The sequence below is a fragment of the Ascaphus truei genome, chromosome 1, assembly GCF_040206685.1.
Source record: "Ascaphus truei isolate aAscTru1 chromosome 1, aAscTru1.hap1, whole genome shotgun sequence".
In the NCBI taxonomy this organism is placed as follows: Eukaryota; Metazoa; Chordata; class Amphibia; order Anura; family Ascaphidae; genus Ascaphus; species Ascaphus truei.
In genome coordinates, this window is record NC_134483.1 from 461,105,921 (window position 1) to 461,118,227 (window position 12,307).

The following is a 12,307-nucleotide window of genomic DNA, read 5'->3' on the forward strand; positions in this document are numbered from 1 at the left end:
CCACGTCCCCCTCACCCCCAGCTTACCAAACTGGGCATGACCCTGGTCTCAGCTGGTGTCCTAGACCTCTGATATCTTCTCAAAGTGACTCTGTTCTTTTCCTTACTTTATTTTATTTTATTTTGTGTAAGTTATCAACTGTGTAATAATGTACTGTACTGTAAGTCATATCATTTCATGAATTTGTGGAGCTTGGCTAATGAAATAGATATTTCTAATAGGATAACATCCATTAAAGCACAAAAAGTGCTGCTCAGTAAATGAGGGCAGTGTTAAGAACTATACATCAAAGATTTTTAAATCCCTGTCTTGCAGTCCACATGCATCACTGTGACAGAACTTTATGGTATCAGTAAATCATGTGGCCACATTTCACATATTTACATAAATGTGCTCTTATACACAATAACTAGTCGTCATGTTGTCTGTCTCATATGAGTAGTTACTGATGTCCGTGAAGCTATAATACATTAACAGATAGCACAAGCAATGGTATTCATAAAAGATAAACGTGGTATATATTCTAATATTAATGTTAATAATATACAGGAATGGATATTACCTATGAAGAAAATTGCATATAGTATTTCTATTACAACATGTTCATCATTAGAAGACAGAAAGAGTAGACGCCAGTTATGTTAATTCATAGTAGTATAATAAATCTTGTAACGTTATCTACAAGCTGTTGAAAAGAATGACTTGTTTGAAGATAAAAAAAATGATTTAGCAAAAGCAGACTTATGTCCTCATTTTCTCAGAGATATCAAATACCCTCATAAAGTTTAGTATAATTCGCCAAATCTTTTATTTTTACCAGTCACGAAAAATGTATGCATGTAAGACAAGCTTCTGTGCCCCCTATGGCTGTTTTAAAAATGTATTTCTTTTATCAGAGTCTAACTTTTGCTTCCAATTTACAATAAAACGATGAAACCTGTAAAAAACAAAAAAAAAAGTGAAAAGCAACATGAATAAATTACATAAAAATACCACTTGTGGTGCATTTGCATGTCTCAGCCAGGTCTGCAACTTTGCTTTCCCAATTATCGCTTAGCAAACAATTGTTCCACTACAGCCAGAGATTTTGGGTAATGACCTGTAAATGAGCGTAGTCACCTTTTACTTCATGCCCATTTTAACATGGACCCCTATAAGGCTCTGCCTGCCGTAGTGCACAGCCAGTTTAAGAATAAATTCAATGATTCATGAAAATGTGTGGTCAGTGGCAAATTTGCCTTTAGGCCCGATAGACGTGGAGCTAGGGTGGCAAACTTTGGGGGCAGTATAGATCAGTGCTTGCCACCCGCAAATGCACACAAGTGTCTGGTAAGTGGTGATCGTGCATGAGCGGCTGGCAACGTGACGTCACATGGCAATGGGATGTGCTGCGTCAAATGACGCTGGAGTATGGCAACACCAGGTACATGCATAAGTGCGGCATATTTTTAAATCCACCACTGTGTGTGGTATTCGTTTATTTCAGGTATGTTTTAATGGACAATCATGATACTGTAATTCTTCTTTGAATACAAAGTCTCTTTTTCAGGTGGCAGGCAGTGCTTTTAAAGAAGAGATTTTGGAAAGATTGTGTATGTGTGTGTGTGTATATATATATATATATATATATATATATATATATATATATATATATATATATATATGTAACCCCTCTGTTTTACCTTAAATTATATGGCCTATCAATGAGGTGGGAGCCTGAGTCCTATGGGTTACTGTTTAATTCTTATATTGTGTGGTACATGTTGTGTGTGACTAGACACAACACAGTGGTAATGAATTATAACAAGCTTTATATACTCATATAGCTATAATTGGTGGTGTTACATATCTCATATGAATCAGTACTGTGACTCAATCTCAGAATCACTCCACACACATATATATTTAAACAAACTAATCCAACAGTACGAATGCTAAACATACAAATAATAACTTTTATCTCTGTCCAGCCTCTCAATCATGGGGTACTGGCCTGTAGATCCCGGTGTCCTAGCACAATCGTTTGAGCTCATAAACTGTGTGTGTTGCAGGCCTGGTGCTTCACAAAGATCAAACTGTAATGGCAATATAATTGCAGTTTATATTCTTTGTGTGTTACCTCACCCACTACAACCTGGTATAATTCCTGCACAGCTGGGCTCCCTAATCTATCTCTGTATTAGCCTCTGTCTGCTTGCTTCCCTCTGCACTGTCAGGTCCTGGTCTCTACTGGGCCCTGCTGCATGAACTGGTCCAGTGGGGCAAATCACTCTCACTCTCTGCAGTTCCCTCTCTCTTAGGGGTCCTGCATGGACTCTCTGTGCAGGATGAGCCTACACACCCTCACTACCTCAGCTCCCTTTCCAACTGTCACCAATTGTCATTCCACTGGCTAAGGAAAAGAGAAAATAAGAGTTAACAACCTAGAGAATAATATACTGTATGTATCAATCTCATAAGTAATATATTGTAAATTGAAAACTAATATTTTTAAAGTGATGTAGAGGTGAATATCACTATAATATTGAATGTAGTATATCAAATAGAAACAATAATAGCCAACTATATAAGTTTAGCAATTATTACATTATGTTGCGTAATAATTTTCAAACATTTCGTAAAACATCTAAAAGATTGGAAATAGTTTTCAACTCCAATTTGTTCAACAATAATAATAATAAATGTACTCATTTCTACATACACTTAATAGAAACGCTGTCTTAACAGATAAAAAAAAAACGACCTAATGTTAAATAAATAGGCAAGGGTGCAAAATGCTACAATTGTTGTCTACTGCATGGGGGTCCAGATATAATCATCCTCATTGTTGAAACAAATAGTTGTACTGTATCATAAGTTAGGACAAAAAGGGCATAAAAATTGAGACTTGACAAAATGAAAGGAATAAAAGAATTAATCTAAGTCAGAGAATAAATATTCCAAGTCAGAAAATAATTTCGATTAATATCTATATTTAAATTAATACTATTGTGAAGGAAGCACAAAGGAATCAGAACTATAAAAAGCTTACACTGTTCTCCATTTGAATTCATTAGCAGAGCAGGTACATCATAGTGGGATGTTTCACAGCACAAACATCCTTTCCTCACACCCTGCCCAGAGTCTGCGGAAAGGACGTTTGTGCCCTGAAACGTCACACTATATGTACCTGTTCTGCCAATGGATTAAAACAGAGTAAGCTTTTTACAGTTCTCATTCCTGAGGGCTTCCATCACAATTGCTATAATTTCAATACATTTGGATCCAGCTTTGAGACGCCGGGATTAACAGAGGGTGAGCACCAGTGGGAGACTACCTTATCAAGACATTTGTGAGTAACGGAGTGACACTTTCTCTATAGTATTTCTTATCTATATTTACTCCACATGGATGATGGGTATGCAACTTGTAGATCCAATACGATTCCTGTTTGGATATACCATTAATTTAAGCTCCCCCTCTCCAGCTGGACTTAAATATATCCTTACCCCATATAAAAAAGGATCGAGCTTGAAACTGTGATATTTTTGAAGTGAAACTTCTTTAGTGGCACCACATTCGAACTGGGGAAAAAATGGATTGTGGAGACAGAAATGAAACGGATTTGACGTCAGTGCTGGCAGTTGAGGCCGGGCTGTGTTCTGGCTCAGCCCAACACTGACATCACACCCGCTCAAAAAATCAGATGCGGCGGCGGCGGCGGAGATAGCCGCCGGCGCCGCTCCTAATGGCCACAATCCCCCCCACGTGCATTGCTAATGTACAGCAGCTCCCCGGGCTCTCTGTCTCAGCTGCGACATATGCTGCGGCGGCGGCGATAGCCGCCGGCGCCGCTCCTAATAGCTGCAATTTCCCTCAGGTGGAGATGGGCACGGGCGGCATCCGGGGCAACCCGCACCGGCTCCTGGGACCAGACCCGCTCTCTGTCCCAGCTGTGCGCTCTGCCGGCTGGAGACTCCACAGAGCCCCCCTGCGCATGCGCTGCTGATCTCACTCGGGTACAGGCAGCAAGGGGACCTATTCAGCCACCGCCAAGCTCTGCGCTGCCCGCGCCGCGCATGCGCAGTAGTCATGGTGACGCTGCCGGACCCCATGCATGCGCAGAAGCGGCTGGCAGCGGCGCCATTCCCCCCCACACGTCCGCTGCCATGCCACGCATGCGCTGTTCCCCGCGCCCGCTGACATGCCGCGCATGCGGTAGTCATGGCGACGCACAAGGATGCCACGGCTTGGAGACCTCCCTGCGCTGCTGCTGCTTCACATGCCTGCCTCCTGCTGCTAGCTCATCTCCGGGCCGGTCACCGACCCCCTGCCTGGTGGGATGTCTGTCTGACATGGAGACCCGCGCCCTGCTGGATATCTGGGGGAAGGCGGACATGCAGGGATCCTGCTTCTCCCCCTGGACCCCCCATGCAGGGGAGGTGAGCAGGTGGAGGAGACCTAGGAGCTGAGGGGGGCCGAGGTGGAAGACGAGGATCCACCCCACCCTGGGGAAGTGGGGGGGCCCGAGTCATCCTAGGACAACTTCACAGGAGGACTTCAGGGACGGCTCTTCCTGCTACACCGAGCACCCGATCAAGGTGGAGGAGGGGCCCAGCGTTGCCATCCGTCATTCATATATACTCGTACTCACCTCCTGTGTCACACACAGTCAAACACACCCTGTGTCACACACGTGCACTCAGACACACACTGTCACACACACACACACTGTGTCACACACAGACACACACACTGTCACGGGCACACTCAGTCACGCACACTCACAGCCGCATGCACGCACACTCACAGTCGCACGCACGCACACTCACAGTCACACGCTTGCACACTCACAGTCACACGAACGCACACTCAGTCACACGCACGCACTCAGTCACACGCATGCACACACAGTCACACAGTCACACGCACAGTCACACGCACACACAGTCACAGTCACACGCAGTCACATGCACACTCTCAGTCACACGCACAGTCACACGCACACTCTCAGTCACACGAACACCCTCAGTCACACGCACACCCTCAGTCACACGCACATCCTCAGTCACACGCACACTCTGTCACACGCACACACTCAGTCACATGCACACACTCAGTCACATGCACACTCTCAGTCACATGCACACACGAGGAATTCACACTTAGCTATTTGCACTAATACAGGGGATGTGTGCCGAGCACGGGCATTCTAAGTCAAATTTATTTGCGTTTTGTCAGTGAAATTGTATTTTGATTTTTAATTAAAACATCACCAACACAAATACAATTTCTGTGACAAAAGTCAAAGAAGTTTCACTTACTATGCGCATGCACAGCACACACAGCTTTTTTTTAAATGTTAAGATACACTATGTGTCTCCAATCTTTTAGTGATGTTCCTAATCTGTCTTGAGAATTCTCACTCGCAAATTGTGAGAGGTATGGCCCAGATATTGCAATCCACATGGCAGCTGAGTAAATATATAACAAAATTGCTTTTACAATTATTAAAGATGGGGATATTAAAAATTTATTTGTTACAATAGATACATTTGTTTGTTTCTGTATGTCCAAACTTGCATGCTTTGCATTTTGTACATTTATGAAACCTTAGGTTTGTACTCTATCCTAGTCAACAAACTATTATTAGTAGACTGTGCCCTTAATGAACTAGGGGCTAAGGTTGAGGATACTAGGAGACAAGACAAGGTAAGCAGAATTGCACAAGGCAAAGCAGGATACGGCAAGCAGGGTGCTTGTGGGTAGCACTTTGTCACAGGGTAATGACTACTATGCTCAGCCGATTTGCAGCAGGGATCGATGAGCATATAAAGGATTGTTAGCCAATCAGAAGAAAGGCACAAGGCTGAATGTAAGGATTGTCTCTTGATTGAAGAGCCAATCCACGCTGAGTTGCACAGCTGTAAATGCTGATTGCCATCAGGCCACTCGATAGTCATGGAGCGGAGTAAGCACCACAGGTGACATAGATGTAGTAGTTAACCGGCTGTCAGTGTCAATTCGTGGTTGAGTCCTTCGCCTGACAATAATTGGACGGCGCCTGCGCACAATCCTGTCAGTGTACAGCGTGTCAAAAGGGACATCATGAGACACGTCACAGAAGCAGGGCCTAAGCCTGATCCTCACAAGTCAATACATTATCTATTGCTTCAATATGTTGGGATAGATTAGATGAGGCAGAATCTATATCCAATATTATAGGTCTTCCTGGCAGATCAGTGAGATGCTTGTGAATTTTCGGCAAAAGGTAAAATAAAGGTGTTTTTTTTTATAAAGGATTGAACAAAAACTTACATTTTTGGTCACTTTGGTCACTTACAGATGAGCCAGTATTCTAAAACGTGCCTTAAACTTGCCTTAAACTAGCCAGGTACATGTTGGGTACATGCTGGGTACATGCTGGGTACATTTCAGTGACATTTCTGCAGAGGCTAATGGCCCATCAGATTAACACAGCAGGGGTCCCTGGCAGTCCCATTCAGTTTGAATGGGACAGCCAGGAACCCCTGCTTTTAATCCGATGGGCCATTAGTCTGTCTGCAGAAATGTGTGAAATGTTGCAGCATATACCCAGCATATACCCAGCATGTACTTTGGTCTTTTTGGTAATTGCCACTGGTTTGTTTTAGAATAACCGTCGGCACTACAGTATAAATGTCCAAGTCGTTACCTGTAGTCAATAGCATATTTAATTCAGACAGGAATTGTTTAGTTGGATTTCCCTTTAAGACAGCTTATGTATTAGAATCACTTGAGATGTTTCATTTCTTCAATATAATAGGTCTCAATAGGACTATTGCCCATTACTGGGGAGGGGACTCTTGTTTCGGATAGAAGGTGAGAGAATTATGGTGGTACATGCCATGGGTAGGGTGCTTAGGCCTCCTGGGGAAAGGGTGGGGTGTGACTTCGCAGTTAGCCACTAAGATAATGAAGGGATTAAGGAATGTATTTTCCATATTAGGCCTTAGGTATCCACAGTCAGAATCAATGGGTTTATGTTTAAAATGTATTTTTAATGTTCTGATATGTTTTTGATATACATTTGTCTTTTTTGGTTAATGCCCCAAATCACTATGGCTAATAGGATAATGGGCATTAATCTAGTGGGAGGGGTAGTTTTCTTAGGAGATTTGGGGTTGTCACGGTAGACCAGGTCTTATATACACATTAATACCGGGATTCTTGACTGAGAACACAAGATGAGTAAAATAAATTGTAATTTATTTATTTTCAGACAGACACACAAATCTTCATAATATACACTCAATAAAAACCTTACTGGGATGGGGGAAGGAAATCAATTGTCATTGGAATGAAACAAAATCTCTGGGCACCCCTGCAAGAAGGTATGCAAAATGATCCGTGTAGCAGTTCCTGGCTATTGGGCGCAACTTGCCAGCCCTATATCTCAGCCAACAGGAAAAAGTTAGTTCAGTCCTTACAGGTTTCGTTTGGGAACCCTTAGCTCTAACAAATTCTAGAAGAGGGGGATGATCCTTGGTTACGATATTATTAACCCCTCACACTCCAAAACCGCTGACGCTGGAACTTGGTCAAATCGTTGTTAAAATCAGGTGAATCTCACTGGGACTGGGCTGCAGGCATATTTATATGGTTAAGGGTCCTATACCTAGCATACACACCCAATCCCTTCCGTGGGAACACTTGTTCTCCCTATCCTTGACTTGGCAGTAATTCATAGCATGGGCAGAAGTGGCTTCCTGGTTTGCACAGAGCATATGTCAACTTGACACCTAAGCTGCTTAGCATACTGGGTCTAACCTCTTACCTGGTGACAGTAAATCTGGGGTTTGGTTACCAAGTGTGAATTGCCCCTCCTGCGTACCAGGATCTGTCCTGTCCACTTTAACACCTAGCCTTAAAACCTAAGGCTTTTGAACTTCGGATTTCTCATAGACACAGGGGCACCAACTTATCAGAGTGCCCTTTGAAGCCCAAAGATGAAAAACTCTCAGCTCATGTACCCTTAACATATTTACATGTTAATACATTCCTTGCCGGGCTGGCAGGAAAAGCTTTCTGCCTGTACAGTTTAAAACATCAAGACCATACAGTTTATTTATAAAAGTATGTTCTGCTTATGCCACAATTATAAACCTTATATGTATGCTTATGGTTTCTTTTTACTTAGCTGCACTCCAAAAATTAGAGTGCTAGCTCTTTCCAAGCCCGAGTTAGCCCCTTAATTGAATGTGCTTTGATCGGGGATCACATGTACACGCCAGCACTGAAACACACTTTATTTTTTATATGTGGTTTCAACCTGTATGAACAATATAAAACAAATATGTAGATGTGTCATATTTCTTCAGCTACCTTGGATCCAAAAATTAGATTACTAGCTCACTCCTAGTGCCACAAATACAATAAGCACATTTCACATACACCCAGTTACCTGCAGCTAGCTTTAGAGCTGCAAAACAGGGACACAAATAATAGTGTAGGGGAAAACATGATATTAGGGGGCCAATACAGTTTAACCCCTTCAGTCCCAACAGGGATTAGTGTTAATAGCGGTGCTGTAGGGGAAAACAGGGGTTATGGGGATGCACAATAAAAACAATAGGTAGCGCTAACAATAATATTGGTCAAAACATATGCTCTCAAAATGAGTATAAAAAGTGTAGCAGCCTAGATACACCTCTGACCCCTGGTCAGACAATAGTGTTGGTGCTAAATGGATATCAATGGCGCTAAACACATGGACATGAAAATAAATAAATAAATTAAATATACAACCAGTTGTGATGAAGAGAAGATCTCAGCCGGCGTAAATCAAACATGAAAAAAGAAAAAGAAATACATAGTGTAATACTGTAAAGACTTAACCTAACAAATAGACAAACAAACAAACAAACAAACAATTGCAATGTTGCTGAACCACACACTAGACTAAAAGAGATGCATTTAATATTATAAAAAACATACAGTACAATTAAGCACAAATAAACAAATGAAGGTCCCAATCGATATCAGCCGAATTGCCCGCTTACCGAAGCCAAGAGAAATAACCGCAGTGGATATATCAGAGAGTATCCCCTCTCACATTGGCTGGCACAGCTCCTGGATGAATTGCAGGTAGGCGCCGCGTGTAGATGTCAGTAATGGCAACCGCGTTCTTCCACGCTGTGGCAGGGGCTGGAAATCACTGTTTGTTGGTGAAACAGTGCGGGCATGCGCAGAGGCGCCCGACACAGTGTAGCTGGTGCCTCCAAATCCCCTGCTCCTCGCGGTCGCGTATGCTCCAAAGGCGGCAAATTCAAAAGATGCTTTGTATCTCAAAGCCACACGGCAGGGCTGGCAGTGGGTATCGGCAGCTGATGGCAACGTAGGGGTAACGGGGACCACCCAACGCGTTTCGGAAGCTGCTGCCTCCTTCCTCAGGGGTAAATTGAATAAAGAAGTCCCTGTGTGTCCGTTTATTTATAGGAGACATTTAAAGGTGCATATACCATATTAGAGTCCCGGTCATGCGCAGTGGTTCAAATTCAACACTGCCTCATGTATCAGCAACATCACATGAAATACATAAAAACAATACATAAAGAGACATAAAAAGACAATCAATTAATCAAATATATACTGGTAAGATACATAAATGCATATAGATATATGATCCAAGATAATCCAAATGTTTCAAACCATCATTGTAGATATTCACATTAAAGGCTTGAAGATTTAAAGATAGACAGCATGCAATGTATGATTTTAAATAAACATCAACATTAACTCAGATGCTGGTCAGTGATAAATGAAAGTGTTATAAGCAATATGTGTTTGAAAATGCATTGTCAGGGTGATATATTAATATTGCCAATATACACTGGCGACACACTTTATTCGAGCTCGGCTAGTCCCACGAATTCGGGTATACCTGGGTGTATTGCGGTTTGTGACTGTTTTCTGCCCGAGTGCATTGAGGTATTTTCCAAGCAGGGATTGAAGCATTTTATTCCCGCTGGCTGCAATACTGCACAGTTTATATATATATACTGCATTACAATTCATGAATTTATGCCATCTGGTAGACACGCGAAGCATTGCAGCCTATTAAATCCTAATCATTATCATTTAACAGATCAGCCGCCCGTCAGCCAGGCATGAACCCAGGCTGGGAAGGCAAACACAACGGGGCTTGTCAGAGGTGAGGAGCGGCGCATTCCAGGTATCTGCCAGGTACATACTGGGTATTTGCTCGAATAAAGTGTGTCGGTGCAGTACAAGAACTACATATTTGTGACTTGTCTAATGTAGTACTAAATAAAAGTATAGAAAAAATGTGAAAGAAATATTAACAAAAATATTATCAAAAATATCAACAAAAAAGTTTTATTTATATTTTATTTATATTTTTATTTGATATCTTGACCTATGAACCTGTATGTGTCAAGAACAATAAGTGTTAGTCATAAGTGATTGGTGAATACATAAAGTGACTATTTATGTGTAGTGAATATTTATTTTGACTATATAAAATAAAATGTAAATTAGTGCAATTGTGACTATATAATGTTAAATGAGTATGATGATGTCTATTTATCTAACAAAAAAGGTTTTAGGTCAAAATCAACATTGAGGCCTTGTGGAGCCAAAGTGCAGAGTTCGTAAATCCAAAAGGATTCACGTCTCCCTAATTGCATTGTGATATTTCCTCCCCGCCAATTTGGTGTGACAGCTTGTATGGCCGTACATTTCAAACCTACGGGGCTTCTTCCGTGCACCTGGAGAAAATGATTCGAAACGCTGTGAGTAATTAGACCTTTTTTGATATTGTAAATGTGTTCATAAAAGCGGCGTTTGATGGGCCTGGATGTCATACCCACATTCTGCAGACCGCAAGGACACTCAAGGAGATAGATCACATTTGTACTGTTACAATTAATTAACTGTTTTATATTGTATATTTTTGTTGTGATTGTAGATTTAAACGTAACATTTCTAGTGCTGAATTTGCAGGCTGTACAGGAAATACAAGGAAAATACCCATTTATTGTTTTGTTAGTACGAATCTTTTGTCGTGTTAAAGGACAACTAGGAGCTAATTTTTGGCCAATATTCCGAGCTTTAGTGAATATTATCTTAGGATTTAGGGGTAAAAGATCTATCAAATCCCTATCCTTTCTCAGAATTGGCCAGTATTTACGTAAAGTTTGTTTGATGGCTGGAGCCATCTGGTTGTATTGGGTAATGAACGGTATGTCTATAGAAGAACTATCTTTTTTTCTTTGTTTGTATTGAAGAAGAGTACTTCTATCAATTTGATCTACTTCTAATATAGCTCGATCTAGGTCATTAGGAGAATAATTTCTATTAATAAATTTATCTTTTAAATCATATGCCTGCTGATGGAAAGTTTCAGTAGTTGAATTGTTACGCTTCAATCTAGTGAATTGACCTTTAGGAATGTTGTTAATCCATGTAGGGTTGTGATGACTGTTGGCATGCAAATAGTTGTTTGACTGGACCTTCTTAAAAAATGTTTTTGTATGTAGTTTATTATCCATAACGTAAATGACTAAATCCAAAAATTCAATAGATGTATTGCTAGAATTAAAAGTGAATTTTAGATTAAAAGGATTGTCATTCATGTACAACTGAAAAAGTTCTAATTGATGCGTGGAACCTGACCAAATAAAAATGATATCATCTATGTAGCGCCGCCAGAGTACCAGGCTTGCCCCAAAAGGACAACCGGACCAGATGTATTGATCTTCCCAGTTGCCAATGAATAAGTTGGCATAACTGGGAGCAAACCTGGTACCCATAGCGGTGCCACATACCTGTAAATAATAAGATTTATTAAAATGAAAAAAATTTGTGTGTTAATATAAATTGAATACTGGAAATTAAAAATGACTTGAATGTGTCTGTAACTAAAGGATCTAAGTCCAGGACACGGCCAACAGCATCACAACCCTGACCATGGTCAATGACTGTATAAAGTGAGGTAACATCTGCTGTTACCAAATGGTAATGTGACTGCCATTGAGTGTCGTTGAGGGTCTGCAGTATGTGGGTAGTATCCCTAAGATATGATGGAAGTTGAATAACGTAAGGTTGAAGGTAATGATCTATGTATTGAGACAAGTGGGAAGTGAGTGATTGAATGCCAGAAATTATAGGGCGACCTGGTGGATGTTGTAAATTTTTATGAATTTTCGGTATTATATAGAATACTGGAATGATGGGGTGTGGATTATATAAAAACTCAAACTCTTGTTTTTTTAGGATCTGCTGATCAAGCCCTGTACTTAGAAATGTCAATAATTGTTGTTGGTAT

At 41.1% G+C, this 12,307-nt stretch overlaps 2 protein-coding genes across 2 annotated transcripts in view; one reads left to right on the forward strand and one right to left on the reverse strand.

The window, feature by feature from the left end:
• SGCZ (sarcoglycan zeta) overlaps positions 1–12,307 on the forward strand; it is a 1,846,920-nt gene that overhangs the window by 613,161 nt on the left and 1,221,452 nt on the right. The window lies entirely within an intron of this gene.
• The window catches only part of LOC142502840 (uncharacterized), a 56,537-nt gene that overhangs the window by 43,991 nt on the left and 239 nt on the right, over positions 1–12,307 (reverse strand). The window contains exon 2 of the mRNA XM_075614448.1: positions 11,276–11,571. Within this exon, the coding sequence (XP_075470563.1) occupies positions 11,276–11,571 (296 nt within the window). The remainder of the gene's footprint in view (positions 1–11,275; positions 11,572–12,307) is intronic.